Raw genomic sequence first — 19,453 nt, 5'->3', positions numbered from 1 at the left:
AAAACTTGGTGGAATGACAATCAATGGGACACAGTCATACCAGAGTACAAAATATATCGGAAGGACAGAACAGGTCATGTTGGTGGAAGAGTGGCACTATACGTGAAAGAAAACGTGGAATCAAATGAAGTAAAAATCTTAAATGAGCCTAAATGTTCCATAGAATCTCTATGGATAGTAATTCCATGGTCCAATAATAAGAATATAGCAGTAAGGATATATTATCAACCACCTGATCAGGACAGTGATAGTGACTATGAAATGCTAAGGGAGATAAGAGAGGCTATCAAAATAAAAAAAACTCAATAATAGTGGAGGATTTCAACTATCCCCATATTGACTGGGTACATGTCACCTCAGGACGAGATGCAGAGATAGAATTTCTTGATACCGTTAATGACTGCTTCTTGGAGCAGTTGGTTCTGGAACCCACAAGGGGAGAGGCTAATCTTGATTTAATCCTAAGTGGAGCACAGGATCTGGTTCAAGAGGTAAATATAACTGGACGTCTTGGAAGTACTGACCATAATGTAATAAAATGCAACATTCCTGTGATGGGAAAAACACCTCCACAGCTCACCACCCTGGCATTTAATTTCAGGAAGGGAAACTACACAAAAATGAGAATGCTAGCTAAACAGAAATTAGAAGGCACAGCGACAAAAGTAAAATCTTTGCAAGCTGCATGGAAACATTTCAAAGACACCATAATAAAAGCCCAACTTAAATGTATGCCATAAATTAAAAAACAAAGTAAGAGAACCAAAACAGTGCCACAATGGCTCAACAACCAAGTAAAAGAGGCAGTGGAAAAAGCAGAAGTCAAATCCTACTGAGGAAAATAGAAAGGAGCATAAACTCTGTCAAAGTGTAAAAATATAAAAGAAAAGCCAAAAACCCAGCATTGGAAAAAGTTCAGAAAAGGGAAACAAAAATTATTAGGGGTTTGGAACGGGTCCCATATGAAGACAGATTAAAAAGACTTGGACTTTTCAACTTAGAGGAGACTAAGGGGGGGAATGTGATAGAAGTCTATAAAATCATGACTGATGTGGAAAAAGTAAATAAAGAAAAGTTATTTACTTATTCCCACAATATAAAGAACTAGGGGTCACCAAATGAAATTAATATGCAGCAGTTTTTTTAAAAAAGGAAGTTTTTCTTCACTTAGTGTACAATCAACCTGTGAAACTCCTTGCCAGTGGATGTTGTGAAGACTAGGGCTTTCGAAGACGATTTTATGAATTACTCTGTATATAGAAATAGACATTTATTCTTTTTTTCATAAATGGACATTAAATAATGCTGAAAGAAAAAAAAATCAAGAGAGTCAAGACAGTGTCCTGGAATGAATATACTTTAATAAGGTTGTTATTATGAGACAACAATAAATACATACATACAAAGGCAGTACGTATCAGAAATGTTTCTTCAGAATGTTCATAATATAGTTGGATGTCAACTGGCAGATTTGTCAGAAGTGGCTGAACGAACACTAAATTTTACTAGTTGACAGCACCAGAGGAAAACAGGAAAGAAGTTGACACATTAGCAGCAGGAAATATTGCAACCAAGAACATTTGCTTTTATCAATTTAACATATATATATCCAACTATACTCAGGAAGGAAGGGGTTGCACCGTACAATCTGAAATGTTTAGCTTCGTGCCGTGGCTGTTGGAGGTTGTTCCGACTGTAACTGCTTCCCAAGATATTCCCTGAAATACACAAGATAAAAAAGTTTGTGAAAGATTCCCATGCAGAATATCTCAAGCCAAGTAAAGAAAGTTAAATCATACAAGAACAGTGACTAGCGATATTGGATACCCAACCTGAGATCCCCTAATGGCCAGCGCTTCATTTTTAAAGGGTGGTTGCTCAGCAATTTTTGAAGCTAAGGCGAAAGGTTTCCCTTTGAGCATCCCCGCCACCACCACACCCAAAAAGTAATCCAAAGTCATTAGTCACTTTTGGCACTGCACAGCATGTTGACTAGTGTTCTCGCTCATCCATAACTGCTGTAATTTTGCACACTGCTGAGGGTCACATATGCTGCTGGTAAATTGTTTAAAAGATTATTCATCCTACTATGCACACATGTAATTCCTGGTAATGTTAATATGCACACCCACTGATAGTATAGGTTTCTCAGTTTGCAAGACCTCATACAAATTACAGGTGGAAAATCTAATCAGGTTCGCTCGCTACCAGGACTCTCTTGTATTAATGGTGCTTCCTTCAGGCCAATGTAAAAATATATATTAACTCCCCCCTCCCTGCCCCCATTTTAAACATACCAGACCTATCAAAACCTGGAACTAAATTAACATCCAGAATCTTCAGTATTCCCAACATTTTTGAATCTTTGGTAGATTCCATCCATCACACAAATAATGAAAATTATTTGAAATTCCTCTATTAATCAGTTTTCTAAATAGTTTTCAGATCATCACTGCAATGTAGTGCCAATAAATGATACAAAAAATAGGAGTGCAAAGCATAAAAATGATCCCAAGGACCTAATCCTACAAGGCACTGCTGAATGCTTTCATGTCCAATTAGTTCTCAGGGGAAGTGGAGGGAACTCAGTACCACACAGATCAGAAAGGGGGTGGGAAGAGAAATTTTTAAAAGCAACCTGTAGCATGCTACTGACAATATGCTAGTACCATTTTTTCAATTCCTCAGTTGGAACAGGTGGTATCAAAAGACGTTAAGTAAAGGAGCCATTCCCCCATTATATCACAGTTACTACAACGCTGTCATTTTTGCTAGAGGAGCAGAATAGCATAAATTGCTTAAACGAAGGCAGAAAGCCACCTTGGAAAAAGACATTAAACCAAGTTAATGTGACTTCAGATTGTAAGTTTACCTGCATTTTTCAGATCACCATTGGCAGCCCGTTTTATTACCTACCTCTCTGCCCTAACTTAAAGCGCTAAAGAAAAATGGTTTTCAAAAATCTTCAAAAACAAAGTTCAAAAGGAAACATGTCAGAAGCTTGCATTTTCAGTATTACACTACAACCTGTTAAATGTGAGTTTGAAAACCTTTACATAACTACCTTATAGTATGGATGTCCTGCTAAAGTACCACAAAAGTCTCCAAAAAGATGACCAGTGACCATCGTCCTCACCCCTGACTAAAGTTTTGTTGAATTCTGGCACCTTATTAGAGGAAGTGCTATTCAGTTTTACATGCCCCCATTTTCTATAGCACAGATAAATCTCAGCACCAATGCTGCATTCACTCATAACTAGGCCATTTAATTTGAAGATTGGGTGTGGGAAAATACTCCAAGTGTCCACAAAAGTAATTTTACACCTTGCACTTTGCTAGCAGTAAAAACATGATCTCACACAATTTGAATGCTTTAGAAATATAACACACAATATTACTTTCCTACATAGTCAGATGGTTACCAGTATGTATTAAATAAAAGCACCCACAACCTGAGGAAACAAATGTCAAATGTTGTCACAGGATCATAGTACCATAGTGCAAACAGATACCAGTCCTGAGACCTGCTAAGGATATGTGGCTCCTCTTCACAAGCTACCAAATGCTGCAATACAGGGAATAATATTAACCAGAGCTGTGGTACAGTGGTTTGTGCCATAAGGTCATGAAGGCTCTACAATGCCATGCTGTTGAATTAAGAGCAATCCCTCAATCCACAGGCACTTGGAATAAGAAAAGCAACTCATGCAGTCCCTGAAATGTAGGAGCATTGTATCTTCTCTGACCTACACTTCAGGTCTGGTTGGGATGGCATTTATAGGCATTTATATGATGGCACTGCAGCATGTTGGGAGATAAATAGCAACTGTGAGCAGTTCTGACTGCCTTCACAAACACCGGAAGAGATTAGTGTTATGCTTTACTAACTGCTGAAAGTTAGACAACTGGTTCTCTTTCAGACTCTTTAGTGAAACTCTTTCAAACCAACATTTTAGACATTCTGTTTAGAGAATAAGCAAATAGTCAACTACCCGATAAACCTAAGCTTATCAGGTAGTTGAGTCACTTCTCGATTAGTCACCTCCCCACCCCCTTGGGCCTCTGTATTAGAGGCAGCAAGGGTAGGGGGAGGGGAGCAGGAGCGAGTGCTGGGGGGAGCCAGCTTAAAAGCCAGTTTCTCCCCAGCACCGTCTCCACAGAGGAGCAGGGGAGGCAGAGGCGCAGCGGGAGAAGCATTGTTTTGATATCTTAACATTTATTTGGGAGCAGAAGACTTCCGCTGTAAGACTGATCATTTTCACACAGCTCAGGACCCGTGAGTGGGGATTGCTCTTCCGCCAAAAAAAGCAGAAGAGCAGACGCGTTCCCTGGACACGGCAAAGTTTTTCTGGGATACCAGAGATATCTCGGGAAAACCCCATAGTGTAGACGTAGCCTGAATGCCAATGCCTGAATGCCTTTAGAGATTATCAGTTAGATACTCTGGTATCAAGAGTTTGACACAGACATAATGGGCAGTTCATAATATTTTAGTAGACGGAAGTATTAAAGTAAAAGGCAGAGTGGTTTCCTTTGACAGACAGCACTGTGAAATGAAGCTATATTGATGTTTTTGAACTTAACTGTGTATCTAATAAGAAAATTCAATCCAAAATTTGATCTTGTCAGAGAAATAAGTGTATGAATTTGAAAAGTTGGTTCAATTGCAACTCTTCATCTTTTGAATAAATAAAAATGTCTGAATCCAGGAACATAAAACACAATACATAGCATGACTATCGACAAAAGATAAGTAACCACTAGGTGAGCTTTTAAAAGGTAAGAAATCGGAAAAGAACAACAGGAAGCACATTTTTAAAGTTATTACTGGATATACATCAGTTCATTTGACTCATCCTACTAATCTAAACTTGTTTCTAGTTACTATGAGAGACTGATTTTCTTAAATGTACTCAAAAATATAACATATAGCTGTGGGTGTATCAGTGGTTCTAACTACATAGAACAGTCTCTAGGGGAGTGGGGGAGAAATCTATGGTAGAGAATGAATCTCCAGAATGTTCTGAACAACAGTCATCAACTGCCGGAAAGTAAATTTAGGAAAACAGAGTTTAGTAAAGCAGGGGGAAAACCACAAACTCAGGTCAACTGCAGCTACTCATGTCGTCTCCAATGCCTTTTTTTGGCCATGAGAATCGGTCTGCACTATACACTTAGAAGCTAGCCCATTGCATATGCATCTAATAGCATACGCTGTGATTTACAAAGTCAGGCACTGCTGTTGTTAAATGGGGATGAACTGAAAAAGAAAGACATCTTTGCTTAAGCCTTAGGACTGCAAGGAAGAATGATCCAGTGGTTAGGACACAAGTCTGCCAGTTGACAGATCCAAGTTCCTTTCCATGCTCTGCCAAGCATATGACTGTGGACAAGTCTCTCAGGATGTGTCTATATTGAATATATATCCACATTATAATTGGGAGCTGTGACTGCAGAACAAGGATACATTCAAACTAGCTTTGATACAATAGCAATGATGTTGCACCAGCACAGGAGGCTGCATATGCTAGTCCTGCCCACCCAATACCATGGGTACATACTCAAGTGACTGCCACTCAGCTTGTTTCTCTTACTCAAGCTAGCATCTGCAATCACACGTCCTGACCGCAGTGTAGACTTATCCTTATTAATCTGTGCCTCGATTCCCTGGGTCACCTCAGAGTTAGTTGCAAGGAAAAATACATTGAGATGCTCAGATACTACAATAATGGGAGCCATTTGAGTGACTAACAAATAAAAATGGCAGTGAATGTTTGCAACAGGAACAAAACTAGAATGCATTTCAGTTAGAGAGCATATCCTAAAAGACACAAAGCTGCAGATGAGCCAGGCCTGAATGACAAAACATCAAGCAAGACTGAATTGTTAATCTTAACACTACTTATAGCATTAGGTACCTTTGCAGGAAGCAAAAATATCAAAGAAACAGGACATCTCACACCATATTTTATGTATGCAAGAAGAACATAGTAGTGGATCAAAAGACAGGACTATGCAGCACTTTGAAGACTAACAAGATGGTTTATTAGGTGATGAGCTTTTGTCACCTAATAAACCATCTTGATAGTCTTTAAAGTGCTGCATAGTCCTGTCTTTTGTTTAAGCAAGACCAGACTAACATGGCTACATCTCTATTACTATAGTAGTGGATGTCTCTTTAAATGGGATGCATGCCACAGCAAAGGGGATACAACTCTAGGTTAAAATTTACTTGTTTAAATGCACGTTAAATATCTCCTTGGCTGACCCCAGTATCACTTAACAGGCAATCTATAGATTAATACTTAGTGATCTAAAAAGTCATCAGTAGTACAGACTGTGTTCTTTATCACTTTGTAACATGAACAATTTTGAGTTCAGCATGCAGATTGCTTTTTATAACATTTTAATACAAGCTATTAAGTACCCAGCAGGAAACCTCACTTTTCAGGACTAATTTTCCTTCTAGGATACATTGTCTAAAAAGCCTTTTTTCACCAAATATGTTTTATGACACTTAAAATTAGATGTTCCACAAAAACATTTTCCACATACTAGGTTTTGATTTAACCCAGTGTTTCACAACCAGGGTTCCGCGGACCATCATCAGGGGTTCCATGAGAAATTGCGGAATAAATAACACTGGGCGGGGCCTGGAGCGTCTGTCACGCCCTTCGCCTCCCACCCTGGTGCTCAGCTGACTTCTGCGCAGCTCAGCCGGGCCGCCGCACGGGAGCAAGCAGCCATTTGGGCTCTGAGTGAGACGCAGGAAGGGGAGGAGAAGAGAAAGAGTGAGAGGCAGGAGGGGAAGAGAAAAAGAGAGTGAGGCAGGAGGAGGAGGAAAAGAGAAAGAGGAAAAATGCTCCATTTTTTTCTTACAACGTAAACTGACATTTATCTATCTATCAATAAATAAAATAAATAAATAAATAAAAGTTTAAATTGTAATATATATAATAAACAGCTCTTTACAATTAAATTTTCTTGAAAAAATTTAGCAGTAATTGAATTGCGCTCCCTGATCCCAACTTTTTCTGGCCAAGCAAACGTTTTCATAGGTAGGGGTTCCTCGGGATGTGAAAAATGATTTTAGGGGTTCCTCCATGGGAAAAAGGTTGGGAATCACTGATCAACCACATGACTGCTTAGTAAGAATAAAGCAATATCAGTACAAGTTATTTTCACTCGTTTCTGTAATGTATTGTGACAGCTGAAGTTTATAAACACATTAAGGATAAAGTCTCCGATTTAATATTCATCTAAACGGATTCATTTCTTCCCAGTAATTTCAAATTCAACTTTAAACTTAATTAATATCAGGCAGCTTAGTTTACATTTGTGTTTTACAGATCAAGAAGCCTTTATTTACTATGCTAAACAGAAGGCAAAAAACACTTCAATGTTTAAAAGCTTTAAATTTATACAGATGGCAGAATAATTCAGGAAGGCTGAAATAAATTAGGTCTGACTGACAATTTTAATGAGACCTCTTAACATCAAGGAAAACTTTAAAGTGGCAATTATCAGAGTGAAATTTCATCCGAAAAATTCTACCTTGCTGTCAACTAACAAATGACTTTTTTCAATTACTGTGCATGGAACTTTAAAATGCAACATTAATTTGGAACAAAAATGTAAAACTACCCATGATATGGAACACATACTGCAAATGAGGAAAGCAAATTAGACCTACAGAAAAATAAGTAAGTAAGTTATACAAGAAGTCTAGGTTTCAAGTAAATGATCATCATGCACTGTGAAATCCTGGGGAACACATGCAGAATACAAATTTCAATCACCCAATTACGCAGACTGCAGTCTGAAATACATATTTATGTACAAACAACAAAATGGAGACCTCAAACATTAGTAGGCAGGGAGCAAGTGTCCTTGCAATCAATTACTTCTTTGCTTATTTGTCATCTAACTAGATGAATGGTCTATAAGAGTGTTTCTTAAACGGTGTTCCGTGGCACACCGGTGTGCCACGAGGCAGGCAGAGGTGTGCCACAGAGAACAGAATTCAAAATGGCCACCCATTTTTTGCGCAATAGCTTTCCCCAACCCTTCCCCCCCCCACCCTCAACTTTTCTCACCCACCCCCACCCCCAACAAAAAAATCCTTGGTGTTCCTCATAAAAAATTATTGTTTGGTGTTCTTCGGTCTTAAAAAGTTTAAGTAACACTGGTCTATAAAAACATTAATTTTTATCTAATATAGCTGTTTGCCCATCAAACTTTTCAATTAGCAAAACAATGTTAGCTACACATTTTATGTTTTCTATTACTGAGAAATATGACAGCGTTCAAGATTAAAACTGTGTGAAGCTGGCTACATCAATATAGTTCAATTTTTCTTAGTATGTGGATTGCATTATTATTCACTGAAGTACCATTTACTAGAATTAAGCTTATAGTTTGTCAGCTTTAATTACTGAGCTGTTCATTATTACAAACAGATGCAAGACAGCATAAGAGATACAGATTGGACCTCCTTGGTCTGGCACCCTCAGGAAGGTCATTTCTGGGCCGATCCCTGTCATTAGCCACCCCCATTTATGGTCTTGCTGCCAGCCTCCCAGCTGGCTTCTCCCTGCCACTGACCCCTCCGCACGCAGGACCTTAAAAGAGTTAAAAAATAATTAGATAAGTTCATGAAGGATAGGTCCATCAATGGCAACTAGCCAGAATGGGCAGGGATAGTGCCCCTAGACTCAGTTTGCCAGAAGCTAGGAATGGATGACAGGGGGTGGATCACTTGATTTCCAATTCTGTTAATTCCCTCTGCAGCTCCTGGCATTGGCCACTGTCAGAAGATCAAATTATATTCTAGATTGATCTTTGTAGAAACTCATGCAACCTTCCTGACTTTGAAAACTACATTTTCCTTGAGCCTCCTAGAATGTTGTCAGACAAGCTCTGGCATAAATAAATACATATTTACAGATCCCAGCATGCCAATTTATCATGCTAAAAAGTCATGAAATGAGTTAAAATGCAATAAAAATAAGGTATTCAAAAGTTTAATAAATTGAGGGGGAGCACTGAAAAGTCTCTTCGCCTGGGACACCATTTGGTCTAGGACCAGCCCTGCCTAATGATGGTAAGAAGCCAGCTTTGTGCTGACTTAACCTGACCCAACAAAAAGCAAACAAAAAACCCCCACCAAATACACATTTCCTAAAGGCTGCATAGTGGTATGGATCAATATGTCTAAGGAGAAGCTGAGAATGTTTGACATCTACTCATATTTTCAACTTGCTTACCAAAGAACTGACGGTATGTAATGCCATATTACTTCCCTTATACGCAGGATGAAGGTGAGTATGCTCAGAGTCATGAAGAAAACTAAGGAAGCCATTTCCACTTTCTACAGAGGGAGGGAGCTTTTCTACCCTCCACTTATCTCTTCACGGCATATGCAGAAAAAAGGGAAAGCAGAGCCAGGAGGCTAACTGAGCTTGCATGATTCATCCACCCTCACAACTGCAGACTAGCTTCCAGGAAAATTGGGAGTTAATGCTACCTCCAGAAACACCAGCATGTGTGCTGACTCCTCTCTGAAGAGCCAAAGAGCACAGCTGGGAACACTGCAATGCTGGCTACACAGATGAGAACTGCTGAAAAGCTCCTTCACAGAGCAATGTGAGATCTGTGGGATTCGGTGCTGTGATTCCTGAGAATCGCTGGTCTCCGCTGCTTTTTTGAAGCTTAGCCCACTAGCACTCCTGCCAGCTCCGCAGTGACAATGAAGTCTCTGATCTGAGTGTTAGCTTGATCCCTTTGGCACACTTAAGCAGAAGGTAGGCCTCAGAGCTGTACAACGTACATTTCATTGTGGGTGACTGATGGGAGTATGAAGCACATATTCCAAGCATAACATTTAGAATCAAGTCAACATTCCATGCCAGCAGTGAGATGATGGCATGGCTCAATAAGTTAGTTAATGGGAAGCTACTTTCCTAGATTCCAAGACCAGAATGGACCAGGGTGACTTCCCATGTAGCACAGTCCCAAAATAATTCCCAGAGCACATTTTGGAAAAATTCCCAATCTTGATTTTAAAAAGTCACAAGTAATGGAGAATCCATCACAAACCTTGGTAAGCTATGCCAGTGCTTAATTACACTCCGTTAAAAATTTACACTATTTCCAGTATGAGTTTGTCTAGCGTCAACTTCCAGCCACTGGTTCACATTATATTTTTGTCTGCTAGATTGCAGAGCCCAAAATCAAGCATTTATTTTCCATACAAGTATTTACAGTCCGATCAAATCATCCTTTAACCTTTGCTTAGATTGAGCTCCTAGAGTCTATATCACTATAAGGCACATTTTCTAAACCTTTAAATCATCTCATGGCTCTTCTCTGAACCCTCACCTTTCATCAACATCTTTCTTGAACTGTGCACACCAGAACTGGATACACTATTCCAGCACAGTGTTTTAGTCCTACTTGAGATTCCCTCTTTACACATCCAAGGACTGCTTTAGTCTTCTTAGCCAGAGCATTACACTGAGAGCTCATGTTCAGCCGACTGCCCATCACAAGCCCCAGATCTTTTTCCTAGTCCTAGAGCTCCCACCCCTAAGTAAGGCTTAGATTCTTTGTTTCCAGATGTACACATTTAGCCATAATCAAAACACATTGTTGACTTGTGTTCAATTTACCAAGCAATCTGGATCACACTGAGTCAGTGACTCTAAACTGCACAATCCCCCTCTGCACATGAAAAGTGAACCAAGGCTCCAAATACCTTCTCCAAAAAAAATCTCTGCAGTCCTATATAATTTTCCTGGCTAGCAGTCCATTTCCACATTCTTCTGCCTTCTTTCACTCATGGGACAAGAAGATCACATGGGCATTCTTCAGCAGCATGCCTACGAGTTCCCTGGAGTCATCTATTATCTGAGAGAGATCCCAGAATGCAGTGTCATTAATGTCAATATGAACCATCACCCATTGATCTTGGTCCATCAACTTCAGAAGCCTATCCAATTTCAGAGCAAAATCTTGTGTCTTGGCTCCCAGAAAACAGCACACCATCCTATTGTCCATCTCTGCCTTGCAGAATGTTTTCAACTCTTCTGAATACTGAATCCCTAACAAGCATCATCTGTCTTTCATAGATGATTGGAGAACTCTTTGTGGGCAAGCTTGATTTTCTTACAAGTTGAGTTAAGCTGTCATCCACAGGTATGTCCCATTCATCTCTGTTCCTTTGGATCTTGAGACATGTCTTCTAAAGTTTCCACATTGCATACCTTGTGTGGATTGGAAACGTCCAGCAGTGTGAACTCCTTTTGATCCTTTGCTTTCAGGTGGCTACACAGTCTGATTATCCTCATTGGTTTCCAACTGGGTAGAATGTAGCTGTGACCTTTTGCCTCTGATGGTTATGAACTCATCTCCTCTCTCTCGCAAACTCCTTGGACACTCCTTATTGTTCATAGATCTTAAAATGGGGTATTATGCCTTGAGGCACAAGAAAGGCATGTTGCTGCATTCATCAAACAAATGAACATGTTTACTGGCTCTTTTTGAGCTAGTATCTTAAAACTGCTTTAATTTAGAAAGTTAATGCTTTTTTTTTTTTTCAAATGAAATTCTGCATTATATACACGCTGTTGCAACTGACATTAAGTTGCGGATACTAATCCTTGGCCTCATTAAATGGATGCAGTATCCTGCCAGAACACAGACACAGAAATTGGCAGAGAGAGATGGTCTCTCTAAAACATAGCTAACATGACTCTTCTAAAACAGGATAGCATGTAGCCACTTTTGATCAAGACTAATTTTGTCCTCCTTTAACTTCAACACCAGTGAGTTTTCTTTTGCTTCACTTAAAACCTTTTAGAAACCAAAATCTAACCAAGTTGTAAATAGAATTTTCAGATGGTTTGGAAATTAACTGAATTTGAAGAGCAATTTTATAAGCTTTATAAACACATGTTTTAATCAGAAAATCTACCATGTCTCTCTCTCATTAAAATTCTTCTTTAGTGATAAGTGATTTGGTAGGAGGCTACTGTACAATCAAAATGTTGTGACATTCAGGGCTGGTAAGTCACTTGAGTAATTCCAAAAAAGCATTTCACCTACAACTCTGATTTACTAATATTCTACATACTGGACATTTTGTAAACATTAGCACCAAACTCCTTCCCTCTGTAACTTCACAAAGTTTGAAAGAGGACCAGACCGGTGCTGCCATGCAGAGATCACAAATGGTCTTCCAGAAATTTAACTGGCGACAGTGGTCTAAGTGAGGCAGGTGCATTTCCCCGCCAACAGAAATTACTGGATTTCCTTTACATAAGGGGAATGGAGACTAAAAATATTCTTGGGCTGCTTTGTCAGAGCAAAACAAGAACATGGACAAATGAGACCCAAAGAGGGTTGCTGATGTTTACTGGGTTATTTGTGTGGTGGCAAAATTGAGCTTGAATCTCCAAAACCACCAAATACCACCAGTTATACACACTGCATTCTTTAAAAAATTAAAAGCTTCCATGGGAGTACTCAGCGTTTCTTTGCACATTCCCCTTATGAGATGGGAAGCAACACAAATAGAATCAAGACTTACAGGCCAAATCTGCGAAAACCTCATTTACATGAGCTGACTTCAGGAAGCTAACTGTAAATCCTGTCTACAACCTACAGGGTCAGAAACTCAGCCCTGGCCAAACTCCCTTTGTTCTGCTCCACTTCTATACCATCTCTGTCCTCCTCCTATATATGGGGTAATATTGCTCTAGAAACCCTGGGCTCCTCAATGTCTTTTCCAGCTAGTATAAACAAAAACAGCTTCCTTATTGCAAAAGACAAGGAGGTAGTTTAGAGACAGATTTACCTCCCCTACTGTGCGAGCACGCTAATCCCATTCATTTAAGTGGGAGTACTGCACGCATTGAAGGTGAAAGACAACATTAAGAGTGCAATTTGGCTAAGTGGTAATGTGCAATAAATTCAATTTGGCTAAGTGGTAACAATTTATTTAAAAAAAAAAACCCTGAGGGGGGTAAACACAAACAGAGGGAAAACAGCTATGGTGTAAGCTGCCAGAAATGAGCTGAATTTAAAATGGAAACAGTTGGGCTAAATATATATATGAGAAACTTTTCCTGACCATGAGTGCTATTGCAAACAATAGTGACAGAAACACCATTGTTTGGAGTATGTGTGATTAGATTTGACAAGGCACTAGAAAATGTACAAAATGAAACTGTCTCCCGTTAGCAAAGATGGACTAGAACAGTGGTCCCCAACGCGGTGCCCGCGGGCGCCATGGCACCCACCAGGGCATTTGTGTGCGCCCGCCGACAACCTGGGCCGGCGCCGCTGCCGGCCTCAGGCGCGCGGCTCGGGCGGCGGCACTGGCCCTGGGCCCACGGCACAAGGCGCTCGAGCGGCCCCGGGGCACATGCCGGCGCCGTTTGCAAGGGCATCCCCACCCCTGGCGTGCCCCAGGATGCGCCCCCGGGCGCCCGGCACGTGAGTGGCCCCACCCCCCGGGTGTCCGGCGCGTGAGTGGCCCCACCCCTCGGGTGCCCGGGAGCCTCTAAAGGTTGGGGACCACTAGACTAGAAGATGATCGAATGAGTCTTTCCATCTCTAACTTGTATATAGTGATAGCCTCGTTATAATTCCTAAATAAATTTGCAGTGAACCCGAATGGCACATTCCCAACTAGTAGGTGAGAAGTACAGGGTGACATTTACTACCATTAAACTGTGAAGCACATTAACATCATAAAAACATAGTCTGAAAAATGTCAGAAAAATGTCAGACCACCATTTAATTTCCATCTATATTTGCTCAGAAATCAATGTTCCTTTATTTAAGTCCTCCTTATACAGTGAATATTCCTCCTGATTTGTACAATATGTTGCTTACTTGTATCATCTTTATGTAGGAGAGCAAGGATAGTAACGTGTGTATTGAAGGGAGGAGGATTATAATAAAAGAATGCTTGAGGGCTGAGAAAAAGAGTGCACTAGGGGGAAACAGGTTTGTATGGTTAATTACATAATACAGGTCTTTTAACACACATTTTATTAGCCTGTCACTACAGTTACTAGGAAGAGATTTTTTTCAATCTATCTCTTTATGTTGTTACTAAAACTCTCTCTCCGCCTCCACACTATTATAATCATCAGTGCTTAACTCTTTATATTGCATTACATTGGTCTCAAAACGTCATGTACAATCATAAGCAATTCCAAAAGCATGAAGTTCTCAAAATAGACAAAATTTAAATATGCAGTTTAAAGTCATAATAAAATAGGTGTTTGTCTCAATATTTTCCCTCTATTATACTTATCAACATTAGCATCCCAGCTTCTATATTAAATTTTATCCAAGCCATTTTGGAGTAATCTAGTATAGAAGACAACCTTTGGGTATGTTTGCATTTACTAGTCGGTATGGAATACACCACTTATTCAGACTTGGCTTACTATCAGCTCTACAATATGTATCTCCAATATATTTTGGATAGGTATTTTCAGGACTGCTAAGATGAAGTAAAAAAATTAGGTCTTGTGAAATAACTCTTTTTCATGACACAGAAATGAGGTATTTCAAAAGGGAAGAATTCCAAAGAAAAACGTGTTTATATAGGAATTTAGTTTTCCATCTAGTTCAACAAGTTACAAATTGGTTATTGTATCTGGCAAACAAACTGCATAAGAAAGTGAAAGATCACATTTTTCCTATGAGAATATTTTATTACAGTTTATAGCGTACATAGGTGATTTGAATGTGAAATGTACACTATATGTGAAAAGGCACGTTTTTAAAAGATCTTGCCACTTCTAAAGGTTGCCTTAGACATTAAATCCTTCATCCACAGGACATACAATTCTTCTCCCACTACAATGAGGAAGGAAAACCTACAGCAGCAGCAGGTTCTTAACACTTGGGAAAGATTTTCAGGCCTTGTTTAAAATTAGCCAGACAGCATAGCACTAAATGCTAGCCCCTTCAAAGGCTGTCAAATGCTATTCCTTAAGTAATTCAAGGAAAGGGACGTTAGTGAGTTACTCTGAACATTATTAACACCACAGAACTTCCACGCGCCTGAGGCCGGTACCGGCGCCACTCGAGCACCGCGCGCCCGAGCGCCTGCATGTGCCCCGGGGCTGGGGCCGCCCGAGCGCTGCGCACCCAGCGCCGGTGCGTGTCGCGCACCTGGGGCCGGCGCCTCCCGTGCACCGGGGGCGGGGCTGGCCCAGGTTGTTGGTGGGCGCCCACGAATGCGGGACCACGGTTCTAGTGTAAGTGTGATGTGTGTTCCGCTGAACACTTGAAAAAAAAAAATCAGACAACTTAATTCAATTAGTACAAAAGCAGCAAGGCAATGGAAGCCAAAATGATAATTTTTCATGTTAACACAATTTCATGTAAAATTTTAAAATACTGGGTTCCCCAGAATGGTTATTTCACTACAACATTAGTTTAAATATTTCTCTATAAAGAGGATCTTTTCTTTAAAAAAAAAAAATTGTAAATGGGATTCTATCCAATTCCTCACAGGTAACAGTGACTAAAGTAAGTTTTCACATACCAGTTGTGAACCATCAGCTTCTGCACAGCCAGAAGAGCATTATAGCGAACTTGCTGATCTTCGTGATGCATGTGGTTCATTACAAGCTGTTTACCACCAAGCTGCTCAATCACTCTGGGGAAAAAAAAAAAAGCACACATTTTCAAATATCTTGCAATTACATCAGCCTCTGCCTGCTGACAATCAGATAATCTTAACAATTTAGGACCAAGGGATTCAAACAGCAGGCTTATGAGTCACAAAGAAAATGGTAAAGGCCATTAATTTCTTATTTCATATTCACAGTAAATGTGAGGATTTCCTTATTTCTAAACACTTTTGTAGGCACACTCCTTGCCTCCCCTTTTTCAACAAGAAAGCCCTCCATATAAAAGTACTACTTCTACAAAAATCCCAAACACCAGAAGCAAAACTAATCAAAACCAACCCTAAACTGATCTCTGAAGGGACACTGCTGAGTGCCTGACCCTGAACAAAGATACCAGGTCAACTTTCACCATAACCCCTGAGCCTTCCCTTTGAAAGCATGCCACTACTTCTAATCACAAGTGGAGAGGGAAGTCTCATAAAAAGCCGGAAGGGTCAATCACTGTGTCTCAGATAAAATCCCTGTCTGGTAGTTTAGTTTTCCCCCCTCCAAATGCTGCTCTTGCTTGCAAAATGACAGTAGCCACTCTCATCTAACCCACACTCCCAACAAGTGTTCTAATCGAAACAGCAGAAACTTCTCTCCCTCGACATGCTAATATCTCAAAAATAATTTATTCCTGTTCTCTCCCCCATTCCTTTTATGTCCTGTTTTCTTGGCCGGGCCTTACAAAAAAAAAAAAACAAAGGCAAGAAAAGGAATTATCTACTCATAGTATACAATGGACAGAGAGAGAGAGAGAATCTAGATATATTTAAAATTCAGCATTGCTATCCATCAATTGTTCCTCCTGTAGTCTCCTCATGAGATTAGCATATCAAGTGAATAGCCAGTTTATTAATGAGGTATATATACACATGTTTATTGCATATTGCTCTCACATGTCCCAGATAATTAAGAGTAGTATCCTGTGAAAAAATTAGGGATGAACTCATATTCTTACATATTAACTTGTTGCCTGCTACTGTACCTCAAATGAGTAGTCTGTATTACTGTCACTACCCTATTTATATTTGAATAACTGTTGAATAATGTTTAATAGATGAGCAACATAATTATTTTTAAATTAGGCAATAATATAGCATTCTTGCTGGACTTCAACTTCACTGACATTATAATTTCTAACTTGGCCATAACAGTAAATGAAACAAAGAAACATTATCAATGTGTTACTTTACACAATGGTAAGATGCTTTGTACAAAATGACTGCTTTCCAATCCCATTACCATTATTATATATCAATGTCCTCAACATGAATACTAAACATTCTTAATAGCATAGGAAGCTCATAAAGGTTTATTCCTGCTTAAGGCCTCCTCCTACCTTTCAAAAAAAAAAGTTATAAAATACAAGCAATAGCTCGTTGTAGGGCTCTGACTTTTACAAGATGCTAAATAGTAAAAAAGTAGCAGAAAGAGATGTTCAAATGTTCTCCTCTTACAAGTTAAAAAGAAAATGTAAAATTCTCTGTCATCACAAATAATGCTGAGCACTCCAGGTGACAAACACTACAGTGGAGCAACACTGGGGCTGAGAATTTAAAGTCATGAAATCCAGTATTATTGTTCCTACATCAAGTATAACTTGGCCTACTTATGCATATGCAGTATTTTGTGTTACTATGCTTGATGTTAGCTCTGCCTTAATACAGAAGTACAAGTTCTGAAAGCAACAGCTGCACTAGGAAATCCAACTACAAAAGTTTCCTTCTCCAATCCATGAACACCTCAGATATTTAGTTTAACGTCGCCTCTTCCTCTTCTTTCTCCCTCAAAGCTGGATAAAGGCAACCAGCTAGTCCAACTAGTGACAAGTTACAGGCACCTGCACTGTGGATGAATGACTTTCACAGTGAAATAAGGAGATGAGCAGTAGCATGAACAAAGAGAAAGAAACCTGAATTCATTCAATCCATTCTAAGTTGAAAAGTGAGGAGTTCGAATAAACTAAGAGGAATTCAGCAGTGGAGCAAGGAAGAGTATGCCAGCAAAAGGCATTAAAATTTACACTTTGCTTGCACAAGACCAGGCTGAGGTCAGAGAGATGGTCCTCAAGATGCTCTCTGATCTTAGGAATTAAAGAAGAGGAGAATTACTCCATGTGTTAGTCAACATGGTTATCACCAGAAGAACATCTCAGCCGAGTCATGAGTATACACCTTCTACTATAGCACACAGTGACTTTGAACACCGAAAGGGTTGGAGACCTCTTCCCACCTGAGACCTGTCTCTTCCTTCTCTTGTCAGAGGAAGGTGTGCAGGAGAACGTGGGATCCTATTTGATCTCCCCTGACAAGCACTTTGTATTAGACCATAGGAATGATAATAAAATAGGATTACATACTATTGTACAATCATATTGTTTGGCAGTATAAATTAGCATAGTTCCATTGATTTTAACTGAGCTGAATAACTAACACTTGAACTTGAGGATCTGGTACATCATTTCTAAATGTTTAATATTTGTAGCTTTCCTTAAACCAGTGTGGTGTTTTGAAATAACCTAATCAAAAGAATAAAAACAAATCTTTGGTCTAATGACAAATAAAAAAAAAAGAGTGGAGCATCAATAGCCAGGACGGGAATTCTAACTCTCTCCTTAATGCAATTAATAACTAAAGGATGTTTTACCTTTTTATATTTAAGCTTCACGGGCTTCAAGTTCTAAGGACAAAAGTTTTAAACAACTGAACTTTTTGCTAAACAATGGAATTCTTCTATTCTTCTGAACCAGCCTCCAGTGTCACAAGATTAACTGAAAATGAAAATTGCCAATATGATCCCACATCTAGATTCAAATTTGATAATTTTATACTGAAATCCAAATATCACATGGAAGGAAATGGAAAATTCAGCTTTAAGTGAAACACCGCTTTAAAGATAATATGCTCAAGTCACAATGAATAAAGATTTCATTAGTGTTCCCGTATGTGCCTTCTAAAGAACAAGTTATTATTCCTGTTTTAAACATCTGAGCAGGGCTCTCTTTTAGCAGGAAACATTTTGGTTCATATTTTGTAATAAAGAGCTACAGCGCCCATACAGATTTTTGTACCTAGAAGATATTACTCTACTTTCAGTATTCATAACTTAATATGCAAGTATGAATGTTTCATTATGAATGTGATATTTTAATGGACTGGAATGACAGGGTTATTTTCCTGCACCCTCTGACTTTGAAGTTTAAAGCTTTGCTGAAGAAGTAAAAAGTACAAAGCTATGGTGAGCAGGGTGTGATGGTAGCATCACGGAGTACACTTTTAAAACTTCAGCTGGGGACTTGTGCGCACAATATGGTTTTGGATTATGGAAAAAGTTTAGTAACGTATTCCTATTTAAAACCCAGCCTAAGAATATAAAATATTGACTACACCCTATCTTCAGACAAAATTATGGATTGTTATCTCTTCCTAAACTCTAATTGAAGGTCATAGATTTCTTTCAGCTCAGTCAAACAACTCTCCAGTATTGTTCAATACATATGGTCTGATGGCCACACTTGAACTTTCAATAGATTCTAGACAACATACTTGATTTGCTCTTATATTTTAAGAATATCTGCAGTTCTAGTAGCTAAAATAAGATTAGAGCAGCTGTCAATTCTCCGTACCCCATAACTGTGTACACGTTCCCTTCCCACAAGTACACAGTGAAATCAGTTACTAAAGTTTTAATAAGGCTCCAGTAGCAGTCAGGGATAGTGCACTAATCTAGATGTGCCTCTAATCCATGCC

At 39.3% G+C, this 19,453-nt stretch overlaps 1 protein-coding gene across 3 annotated transcripts in view; it reads right to left on the bottom strand.

Annotated features, from left to right (window-relative positions):
- Positions 1–1,341: 1,341 nt before the first annotated feature.
- Positions 1,342–19,453, bottom strand: part of ATP6V1H (ATPase H+ transporting V1 subunit H) — a 69,959-nt gene continuing 51,847 nt past the window's right edge. For all 3 annotated transcript variants that reach the window (XM_089776256.1, XM_006112183.4, XM_014577437.4), the window contains 2 exons: positions 15,572–15,685; positions 1,342–1,718 (listed from right to left, as the gene is read on the bottom strand). In XM_089776256.1, coding sequence (XP_089632382.1) covers positions 1,658–1,718; positions 15,572–15,685 — 175 coding nt within the window. In that variant the 3' untranslated portion in view covers positions 1,342–1,657. The remainder of the gene's footprint in view (positions 1,719–15,571; positions 15,686–19,453) is intronic.

Source organism: Pelodiscus sinensis, chromosome 2, assembly GCF_052426305.1.
Source record: "Pelodiscus sinensis isolate ZL-2025 chromosome 2, ASM5242630v1, whole genome shotgun sequence".
NCBI lineage: Eukaryota > Metazoa > Chordata > Testudines > Trionychidae > Pelodiscus > Pelodiscus sinensis.
This window is presented reverse-complemented; position numbering and strand designations above follow the sequence as displayed.